Below are 12,167 nucleotides of genomic sequence, written 5' to 3'. Positions count from 1 at the left end.
GTTAATATATTTGTCGACTAGAAATTACATAGATGTCGACATACATGTAACTTCAAGTCGACAAATTTATTTATGTAAGAAAGTCGGGATGCCGTATCTCGACATGATGACATATATTTTGTCAAAATGACATGGTATATATAAACTTGTCGTCGTAATTTTGACGACTTGTTGTGTTCTATAAGTCGAGGCAGACGACTTCATGTCTTCATAGCGGGGGTACATACAAGCTTCCGTAGATATGGCCTGACAAAATGCACGGAGTGATATGCATCGAAGTTCTTCATCCTATAGTAAAGCTTGGACATCATTATACATTATAACAGTACAACATTATAACCTTCTTGGTAAATCATCTGACTAATATTCTAAAATAAAATTGCGCGTAAAGCCATTTCTTGTTAAAGTTTCGCTTGAAGGGAGAAAAGCAGACGTTTTAAGTAGCTTAAGAATTAAAGAAAAAAACGATAACAGATTATATTTTTCTTGAACGTATTCAGCGAGTTCATGTAGCACTTTTAGCAATTTTATACTGTGATTAACAATATGTTGCCATGTTAATATCACTGCACACTTTATACACGTAAAAGCGCAATTATATGGCGTGCTGTTTAAGCGTAGTAATTCAATTTTATTGAACCAGTTATTTTATGAGGTTAAAGAAAGTTCTATTATTCAAAATGGTAACAATGTCTTCATAATTGTTTCATGATATAAGAAACCGTACATGTTTTATATCATCGCTTGTAATTTGTGTCTTGTATCCAGTGTCCATAGTAAGAATTGTTCCTAGTTAGCAGTACTTTATCTATTATTATACCATTCTTACATACAATCAATGTGCCATAAGGTTTGGTATGTTTTCAGATGCATTACAAAAGTTGCCACTACCGGAAGTAGAGGAAGCCTACTGTTACGAGCAAGACACGGACATAACGGCAGATAGTTCAGCTATTGCGGCAATGTAAGATACCCTTGCACATACCCACGTCCAATATTGAAAATTAAACGCAATGATGATATATTTTGTTTGTTTAAACATTATCTCGATCATACTATATATCATTTTTTCCCTTCTACTCAAGCAGGAGGAAATGTATATGATTGTCATCTAGGGGAGATATACATATCACTGATACTGTTCATGGTACTTCTAAACCATTCAATACAAAGTGCAAACTTACCCGAAGAAAAGTTAGTCGGAAAGTTTATCAACTACTTTAACAAATAAATAATAGTGAATGATATTGGTTTGCCATAGCATGAAAATGTGCCACACGATGAATCAAGATGTTGTCTAAAATTGATTTGAGCTCGATTGTTTAAGAAAGTTTGTGGCCCATTTGAACCATATTCTAGTCCGCTTCCTGGAACTAACAAGTACTGGATTATATCGGGAATCATATAATCAAGCAAATGATATCTGCATTGAGTCTCCACTCTAAATCATATATTTATGATTTATGAGATGGACCTCATGAAATATATGCGTGTTCAACGAACTATGTATTAAATTGAAGTCAATATCTCTAATTATATAGTATAAAATATCACAACATTCTGACTTGAAACTGAGTTATATTTTCCCTCCAGTTCTGTGCTTGCTGCAATTGGGATGTTGATTTTAGTTGGAACGGTTTATGATATTTACAAGTCAAGCCGGGCTACAGAGGATAATTACAAAACAGGAACCAGACCGAGAGAGGAAACCGGAAGTTACATCAATGGAGCACTTAGCGATTCGTCAGTAAAAATCAATGTACCAGAAAACAAAACAGGTATGACGAATTTATAATAATAAAATTAGTTGATGATATATGTAAATCTGAATGAAAAACTGAAGAAAATGAAATGTTTAATTTGTTTTTTTTATGGGAAATAAATGTTAAATATTTAAAGTATATCTTCTGAATTTTGGTGTGTGTACAACGTTCTTCAATACTAATGTTTTCAGAAATAAGCCTTCCATCCGGTTATATGCCGCATAAAGAAGGCGGATGTCCGTTGCCAACCGTAAGTAACGGTTACCATGAGATCTCAAATGGTGCTAGAATAACACAAAATACAGACAATCAACAACAACCTGATACAAGACAAGAGAAAAAAAGAAAAGGTGCCATTATGATATATTTTTGTTCATATGTAATTGTGCATCTTTATAAATAATCATTAATGTTCACATGTTGTTCCGTATACTGTATATAATCTTGCGGCACGGATTTATATTACGTGATAACGGTATATATATTTTATATAAATATTTATATTTATGTATTTACATTCATAAACTTTTATAATTTTTGATATTAAGTAAAACCTTGTTCTTCTAACATAGTATTCAACATCTCAGTTCGCAGCACAAAACTGCGAGAACACCGTTAATACAATCCCGCCCCAGGTGGAATTGAATTTTCTATCAATGTACAAAATCTCGCCTTGAATGGAATTCGAACCTACTACCATCGGATTACAAACAAGACGTTATAGACAACTTACAAGTCAAACATTCTATTTCTGGCACACGTTACATGACTGTGTTCACTTTATTTACTTTAGCAGTCTGAAGATGCCGATGGACGAGATCCATGACGACAATTCATACAAAGTTGTTATCGAATTTGATGCGCACGCACTTAGTCTGCAATCTAAAAATAAATTGAATGCCTTTTTGATGTTGGTATTTTGTTGATGTTTATTTTTAAGCAAAATTAATTTTAAATTGTTTCATATTTTTTCAGATTCTTTGGCAGGAAAGCTTATCGTCTGCTTCTCACTGTATACAAACATTCCTAAGATTCTTAGCGCGAAATCTACATCCGGTTCTATTTCTTGCATACATGGAATTCGGTTCTTAAGTCTTACATGGGTAGTTCTTGGACACACCTACAATTATGGAATTGTATCTCAAGATGAAACTTTTACCACAGGTAATTAATGATAACAGCATGTAGATAGATAACCTAATGTTATCATTATATTTCATCATTAACGTGAATAACAGTGAATGGGATATTCATGTTACACCCAAAATAACGGAAATGTGTCTCCAATCTGAGCGCACAGCCATAACAAACATCCAAACAAACGCATTTTAAACAAACACTTTAAACAAATAAGGAAACAAATATTTTAAACAATTTGTTTAACAATGGAAGTGCTAGCATTGTTCAGTACTCACAATGGTTTAGAAATCCATGAACACATGTTCAAACCGAAATTGATAAGCCCTTGCCTCAAGTTATGAGCCAGGATAGACTGCACGTCCGTACCTCTAATTAAACAGGTTCTTTCCTGTTGGCAGCTCATTTGGCAATACTTAAATATTGAAATCCCGCAAACGCGAGTGGCGGTAGACTAGTAATCTAAGGATTGCTGACTGTATGGGTTCAAATCACATCAGGGGAAAGTCGTTGTTTCCTTGAGCAAGACTTTTTACATTCATTGCTTAGTACTGGTTGACTCCAGGAACGGATTTGAGAGTGTTTCAATAAGCTTATAGCTTCTAACACAATCAAACTAAACAAAAATCGTATACAGTAGACTAAACTTTAAATGGATTGTTCCGTTCCAAATTTAAAACTTGGCTAGCCCATTACAAAAAGTCGGCAAGTACTGAATAATTTACACGCAGTTGACAAGCTCGATTGTTTAGTACTGTTCACGATCAGTTTTGTTGCTATCAAGATGAACATTTGAAGTTGGTCAGACAAAAGAGCCTTTGATTGAATATATGAAGGTACAGGTTGGCCTGGCTCTATACTGGTAGCCAAGCAGGGTAAGAGTTAAATTTAGTTCGTTATATATAATAATAATTAATAAATGTGTTTTTATTTCTGTCTAGATAATTTGTTGGACTTTGTACCAATTATGCAAAGATTAACATTCCAAGGCGTGGTAGCAGGCGGGTTCGCCGTCGATACTTTCTTTGTCTTAAGGTACTCTTTGCTTTTTATTATTGATTTCCTTTGTTGTTGTTGTTGTTTTGTTTGTTTGTTGTTTTTTGTTGAAGGCTTAATTTTTTAACGTAATTTGTTGGTTAGTTGTTAACGTATTCTGTGCAAAATAATAAAAACGTATATCAGGTTTAAACATTTAAGTTGTAACACCCGGGGATAGCCAAAATCATCTTTCCTGTTTCGGCTCCATATGACCCCAAAATTGTGTTGGTGCGCCGTTAAACCAAACACACCAAACCAAGACCGTTATATGTGAATTATTTAGTCAATATTACAGAGGTCTATGTCCAGAATGTATATACCATCAGGTTTTACAAACACCATATCTTATTTATCCAATCATAATGCTCAAATTTTTCACGTAGAAACAACACAATATTCATAAAACAACAAAGAGGGGTATCTCTCAAAGCCCCAATTTCTATTTCTTATTAAAATTCTTCTAGAACAAAAACCCTTAGTGAACTTAAGCTTTTGCCCAACATGGTCAAAACCTTAATTGATCAAGTTAATATATTAATTAGATAAGTAATACATTGTATATTGATAGAAACTTTATTTTTATTTTATTGGCGTATAAATACTTGCAGTGCATTCTTGTTGACATGGTTACAGCTGAAAGGAACTGACAAGAAAAAGAAGAAATGTACAGTATCTGACGGAATCATGTACTACTTTCATCGTTTCTGGAGGTTTGAGATAAAGCGTTGTTTTTGAGCCTTTTTTATTTCTTTAGTAAAGGTCAAGCCAGAATCTGTTTCAATGCAGCCAAGAAAGCCATCTTGAATTAAATTAATCCCAATGATGTATGATTTAAACATTTAACATTTCGTAAAAGACCATGTTTACATTTTAAAAAGTCTTAAAACTAAATCAAAACTCCAACATAGCTTCTTATGTGATACTAGTAGTGCCAACACCAATGTGACTTAATAATATCTGATCCCCTTTCAACATGTCACATTGAAGGTTCCATGATTACCGCCATATGAACACATCTGACGATGTTACAAATTTCAAATTTTTACCAGTTCATGTTAAATTTTGAATTCTACTTAAGCCGGTGCTAGGGTGCGTTGACAGTTGCAATTACCACTTCCGTCCATGAACAGGTTCAATTAAACATTTTCAATTTTGCCGTGTTGGACTTTCTTAAGGAATTCTGTTTTTCTCTATTTGATTACGGTACATCACGGCCAAAGATGCTTATTATTGTAACACATACAGTACTGTTGGTCATTTTTTTTTAAATATCTGTTGTAATATGTTTTGGTATTATTTCAGACTGACTCCAATATACATGTTAGTAATCATGATGTTTTCATGCTTGTACCGGTATATTGGCTCGGGACCTTTCTGGCCAAGTACAATATGGGCAGCCGAACATTGTAAAACAGTGTGGTGGACCAACCTTCTATACATCAATAATCTAGTTGAAACTCATTCTCAGGTAGAATATATCTTGAAATTAAGAATATTTTTCACTAGACTAACATGAACAATATAAGAAATATAAATGTGCATTTTGTTTGTCTTTTTTCACTGCCAATAAATTTAATCATTTTTAAAGTTAAATAAGTAGTTTTTACATTGGTTGTACGGCTGATGCAGTTGTTTTAAGGCTTTTTTATTTTTTTCTCTTCAGTGTATGGGCTGGACTTGGTACTTGGCCAATGATATGCAGTTTTATGTTATTTCACCTTTGTTTCTTATATTCATGTACATGTAAGTAACTTTTGATATTAAATGCATATGATTTATCAAATTTAGTTTCGTAATTGAAAAAGAAATGCAATTGATTTAGTCCACATTGCTGCATTAATTGAGAAGGTTTGAAAAACGACACAGGTGTTGTCGGGGAGGAAAACAAACTTTGAAACCTATTTTCCCGACTAATTCTAAGAAAACGGTAATCCTTCGAGAACATCAGTAATAATAAACAGTAAATGTCAAACATAAACTGTATGCTCACTTATGGTACGTAAATAGTCGAATATGTCGCAGAATTCGATTGAAACTATAATGCAATATTTCGATTCAGAATTTTGGATAACCCCTCGTATGTTAAATTATGTCGACCAAAATGTGTATCAAACTCATGTTTTATGTTATTTTATCACAGAATGCCCGTGATTGGGGCAATCTTAACAAGTTTGTTGCTATGTATGGGCATTGGTATAGCGTTTTGGAAGGAATATGAAATTAATGGTAACTTTTTCACGTAAGTAGTGATCTAAGTTCATATATTGTATAATCATCATCCGATATTACGTGTTATAATTATAAGTTTTAAGTTTTAATCATCACCTATATCAATAGTAATCATCTTCAATGATGTTATAATTATTGCTGTTAAGTGTAATCAAAATAAAGGGCTAAAATGTTCATGGTATTAGATGAAACCTATACTATAAGTTTGTTAAAATGCACACTTACATTTATTTTAGAGTTATACATTTCGATTTTCAATTTTGGATGACATTATCAATTGATTTTTATATATATTAAAAGCATGAAATCAGACGACGGCGCTTTTTGGAACGAAGTTTATACCGTGCCATGGTGTCGTGTCGGCTGCTGGGCAGTTGGAATGTTGCTGGGCTTTGTTATTTATAAAAGAGAGCGAAAACCTTTACGCAACAAGGTACTTTTCTCTCTTTTCTTTACGTCTTCAAAATGATCATTAATTTTAATTAATTTTAAAAGCGTATAAAAGCAGTAACTTATTTAAAGACTCGCAAAGACCCACAAAATGCCATGATTTGTATTTCAGAAATCATTTATGTTTTATTTTTGGTGTCCTGTCATTATATTGAAAACGGTATCCATTTTGACATACAATAATCTTCTTCTGCCTTTTTGCAATTAGTAAAGCGACAGATCTTTGCATAATTAGTTCTGAGAGATAAATGGGCATATATTGTAGCATCATATACAGGAAGGGGCAAAAATGTATTACCTCATTCAATAATTTGGAAATTTCAATCATTCTGCTAAATTTTCAAATTTAGTATCCGATGTCAATTGACAAACCTTTTACCTTGACCTACTAGGACTAAACTTGATATTCCTTTGTCACCAATATAAAGCAAGTCCAGACAGCACATATATCCGTGTTAGCTGATCGGGCACTATGTCATTAAGCTTAATTCCTATATTTTCTAACTGAAACACTAGTATATTCAAATAGACTGTTTCAAATTTATAGCTGAGCAAACCTATAACTCAAATTAAACAGGTGAAGTAGAAATATCGACTGTCGTGTCAATAATAATACACTGATTTTCACAAAATATGTGAGATAAAAACGAGAAAATGGTCAATGGGATTAATTGGAGGCCGAGCTGTGGTCAAGTGGTTAACATCTCTGCTTTTCAACTCAGTGATGTAGGGTTCGTGCATTTCTGAGACTACGGCAATTTTTCCTTATATGGCTTATATGGCATTATTAAAGGTTTTGATACCGGGATGAAAAGTGATTACAATACTAGTAATTTACATGCTTTCGAGCTTCAATAAGTATTGATAGAACTAAATAATAATTGTATTGACAGTTTGTTTGGGTTTGTTTCTCTTGCATGATTTTGGTTTAGACGATGTTTTTTTATTTTTCAGAGTTTAACATATATTGGCTGGTTAGTAAGCACAGCAGTTGCTCTATCGTTGGTATACTCTACATACAGCGAGAATAAGGAAGATGGTACAGAATGGACCAATGTACAACGTGCTTTCTACGAGGCGTTTGGTAGACCTGCATGGGGATTTTGTATCGCATGGCTGATTTTTGCGTGTTATAACAACATGGGCGGTAAGTCAAATAATAGCCAGTTATCTATCGGATTGTAAACATAGGCCATTGATACAATAATATTTGAACTAAATTGGCGATTTTTTTTATAGTTTTTCAACGTTTCTAAGCTGTACTATATTGAGATGTATTCAACTTATCCCTATCTAAAACGATTCTCTTTAACTGAGTTTTGTGTGTTGTCACTTTGTTTTAAACGAGGTACTTTTATGTTTAAACCCAATGGGAAATACCGTCTGTCTAATGTCTCTCTTAAACATGGGACGTCGGTGTTAGGCTCCCCTGAGGTTACAGCCATGTTCCATTTATTGACACAAGTACTGTTTCATACAATAGAACGAACTCGAAAATCGTCCAATAAACTATAATGTTCATTCACAGTCATGCATAATATAAATAAAGTTTAAACTGGGACAAGTTTCTTTTAAATCATTAATATATTCATTATTTAAATACAATTTGTACATTGTGATGACATATTCGATGTTAAAAAGCAAGGTTATAAAATAGATGTTCGAATAAATGAGGAGTATTATATGTGTAAATATATGTTAATCATATCATTAACGAATGGGTCTATTGAACGAACATTTATATTCAGGGCTGGTGAATTCAATTCTGTCATGGAATGGTTTTATACCCTTGTCTCGGTTGACGTATGCAGCTTATCTCGTACACCCGATCTGTATGATGATGTACTTTTTCTCTAGACGTACCTTGTTCCATGTCAACGATTATAATATTGTATGTACACTTTTTACTAATTGTAATATTTCCTAGCTATATAGCTATTATAACTAATTATGTTTGGTTATTTTCTATGACGATTGTAACATATGTGTTTGGCCATATCTCTGCGGTCGTCTACCTAACCGACTTTACTCTGGGTAAGTTGCCAGACGCACATGATTCACTATGGCTCCACATTATATCTGAATATCTGACGTCATATTACGTGTTAGCATTCCTTTTTAGCTCGACTATTCAATAAGAATAAGTAGATCTATTGTAGTCACCCGAGCGTCGGCGTCGGTGTCGGTGTCGGCGTAACCACTTATGTTAAAGTTTTTGTAATACCTTTTTTCAAAGTTCATCGACATATGGCTTTGAAACTTTGCATACTTATACACCATCATGACCACAACCTGTAGACAGGAGGAGATAACTGTATCAAGCATTTTGACAGAATTATGCCCCTTTTTCGACTCATAATTTGTTTAAGTTTTTGTAATACCTCAATTATTTTCAAAGTCCATTGACATATGGCTTTGAAACTATGCACACTTGTTTACCATAATGACCTCAACTTGTACACAGGAGGGGGTAACTCTCTGAAGCATTACAATTTGCATTATAATTTACATTTGAGTTTGCATACCACCTCAGATATTTTCATATTCTAATGACAAATGGATTTGAAACAATTTGTAATTTTATTTTCTTCTTTGAGAGTATGATAGGACTCTCTTCAAGACATATAACTGTAACATGGATTTAAAGACAAATTTTGCCCTTTTGTTAACTTAGAAAATTTTACATTATCAAGTCTTTTTTACTGTCAAACACTAAAAATAGTCGAGTCCTACCGACAGGTCTTGTTTATGTCGTGCATATATCATGTAATTATGCACTTTATTACCCTATCTGTTTGATAGTGGAATAGTGTGAAGCGTGTTAGAATTCTTAAATTTGACTTTTAAAATTTGAGAAACATACTTTCTTTGAGAATGAAATTTACGACATAATGTATATGATTATGTTATTTAAAAGAGAATGTAAGGCAATTAATACAGTAAAAATGTAGCCTAATATTCAAAACACCTCTTGTTTCAGATCTATCTGTATTTCGGTCATCTATGTGTTACCTATATGGTTGCACTTGTATGTTCGGCTTCGTTTGAGGCACCGACAATGGGTTTGGAAAAAATCTTGTTTCGTAGGGGCGGTAGGAGGTAACGGGCAATGACAAAAAGACATATAAACTTGTAATGAAATGTGATATAGCTGAGGTGATAGGATTCCTATGTAGTATATTTGAAAGACATTTTCAGCTTGTGCTTGCCGCATATATAACTTGTTTTGTGTAAATTATATCTGAAACTATATTTGATATACATTGTATATGTTATACTTAATTGCATTTTGACTGTGATCTATTGTAAATATATATAGATAATATTGTTATTATCTATGCAATATCTTATTGATTTGCTAACAATTATGTAACATATTAAACAAATGACAATATTAAACGTGTTTTGTATATGCAAAGCTTATTTCTGTTGCAATAATTATGTATGTTGAGTTTCTAAATCTAAAACCAATTCTTGCTACAATTTATGTCATATTTAATTGAACTGAGTTATAATTTATTGTAAATAGCATAATTAAATAAATGAATGAATAAATAAATTTGATATCGCCCAATTTGTCCTAAAAATGCTTTATTTATTTTTTTCAAAAGCTCTTAATTTTTGGTTGCCTATGTAAGTTTCTAAAATGTTACTCATAGGTCAATTATCCGAAACACCCGTTTATATTTTGCTTCTTTTATGACCTATAACTTCACATTCTTCCCTATTTTCTTCACGTGATAAACATACAAAACGCTCATAAAACTATTGAATAATAAACATAATAAAATCGCATTTGCCTTTTCCAAAAGAAGGATAAAATATCAATTTCTGAAGCCGAATGTGCTTTCAAGTAATAAAAAGTTTTATCGTTTGTCTGGTGTGTTTGTTGTTTGTTTTTCATGTTGATATTATGTTTAATATGCCGTATAGTATCTTGTTCTTACCAGCGTGTCTTGTATTATAAAATTATCCTTGTTAAAAAGATCGTATACTGGTTTTCACAAAAATATTTCAAAATCAATTAAGACCGTAATTTGAAAGTAGATTTTGTTGAAGAAACAAATTTACCATAGATAATAATGTTAATTACTTTACCATACTGTTTCCCCAAATGACAGAAATATCTTGTTACTATAATACAGACACTACTGGAGAATGTTCAGATGTAGACGTTATTTTAAGAAATTAAATTAGCAGGAGAGTCTTGCATACTTCATTATCGTCAAAATGTAATCGAATTTGCCTTGGAAACTAGAATGTCAAAGTTTATATTTTGACAAAAAATTACCGGATGGATAATTTTGTTTTGTAAGTGAAAACATTTTTGATATTATACCTAATAATCAGTTTGAATTTTTTTTAATCGGAACCACTTCGTAAAAAAGTTCAGTTTCTATTTCTAATTGGATAAAACATGTCGGTTTCTAGTTTTAGGGAACTAGTTCAATAACGTTATTTTCTACAAAAAAATAAAGCTATCAAATATAAATTTATTCCAGAAACACGCCATTATTGCAACGGCCTTTAAAGGGCATCGGAAATAGATTCTTTCAAATGTGCCATAATTTTATTATAAAGTGTGCGTTACGTTACATACATTACAAAACAATACAAAAATGTTGAAGAAAACTAGCAACATGAAACAGATAGTGACAGGGGTACATTTCAATAGCAAGTATCACATTTCAATTCCAAATCAATCAAAGCATTTGTCAAATTTCAATGCCAAGTCAGTCAAAGAAATTATCACATTTCAATCCCAAATTAATCAAATTGTCACATTTCAATTTTTGTTGTCCATGCTCTCGAAAGATCTAGCCTTTCCAAAACTGTATTCTCGTAACAATAAACAGTTTAACCATTTCCGTTTTTTTAAGTACTTTGGTGCATTTATGGTTCATTGTAACTTTATTTCTACACATATTATGTTGCTATTTTACCAATTAGGATCTTAATTAGGTGGTAGACATTGCATAAAAAATAAATTAGGTCGAGATAACAATGTTACGTATTTTAACGAGCTGTTTCCCAATACGAAACCTCGGTAATTCAGAGTCATTTGTTGTATATCCTCATACACATATAGAACTTTCTCAAATAAAATAACAGAAATCGAATAAGAAAAGTGATACACAATAGTACATGAACTGAGAAATATGATTCATTAGAATATATATTAAATAATAAATAAATGCATTGATACCTGTTATACTATAGAAAATGGAAATATATTTAATAACACAAAAATTGCTGTTATTGTTTTTAATAATGGCGGGGGAAAAGGCGAAAAGAATTAGGATTGTTTTATTGACCCGTGCATTCAGCCAAAGTATAACACGTAACTAAATCAGTACTTTTTAAAATTCATCATTTCAGACAGAATTACATGCTCCACTTGAAGAATATGTGAACACTGTCCAAGGTCTAAAACATCTTATTCAACTGTCAAGTGCAATTACAAATGTGAAGCATTTGCCCTCCCGATTTGCCTTTGAAGAAGTGAAATTTCTATACAAAATCTAATCATATTTTGAACTTGTCTAGAAT

At 32.3% G+C, this 12,167-nt stretch overlaps 1 protein-coding gene across 1 annotated transcript; it reads left to right on the top strand.

Annotated features, from left to right (window-relative positions):
• Positions 1-810: 810 nt before the first annotated feature.
• Positions 811-10,491, top strand: LOC132750815 (nose resistant to fluoxetine protein 6-like). Its single transcript, XM_060740856.1, has 13 exons — positions 811-964; positions 1,594-1,778; positions 1,955-2,113; positions 2,739-2,927; positions 3,842-3,935; positions 4,547-4,648; positions 5,241-5,406; positions 5,602-5,681; positions 6,079-6,177; positions 6,468-6,600; positions 7,572-7,764; positions 8,366-8,508; positions 9,598-10,491. Exons 1-13 carry the CDS (start codon positions 858-860, stop codon positions 9,718-9,720), a joined length of 1,773 nt encoding a protein of 590 aa, XP_060596839.1. The 5' UTR covers positions 811-857; the 3' UTR covers positions 9,721-10,491.
• Positions 10,492-12,167: the final 1,676 nt, after the last annotated feature.

Source organism: Ruditapes philippinarum, unplaced genomic scaffold, assembly GCF_026571515.1.
Source record: "Ruditapes philippinarum isolate M1 unplaced genomic scaffold, ASM2657151v2 ctg5571_1_1_1_1, whole genome shotgun sequence".
Lineage (NCBI taxonomy): Eukaryota > Metazoa > Mollusca > Bivalvia > Venerida > Veneridae > Ruditapes > Ruditapes philippinarum.
This window is presented reverse-complemented; position numbering and strand designations above follow the sequence as displayed.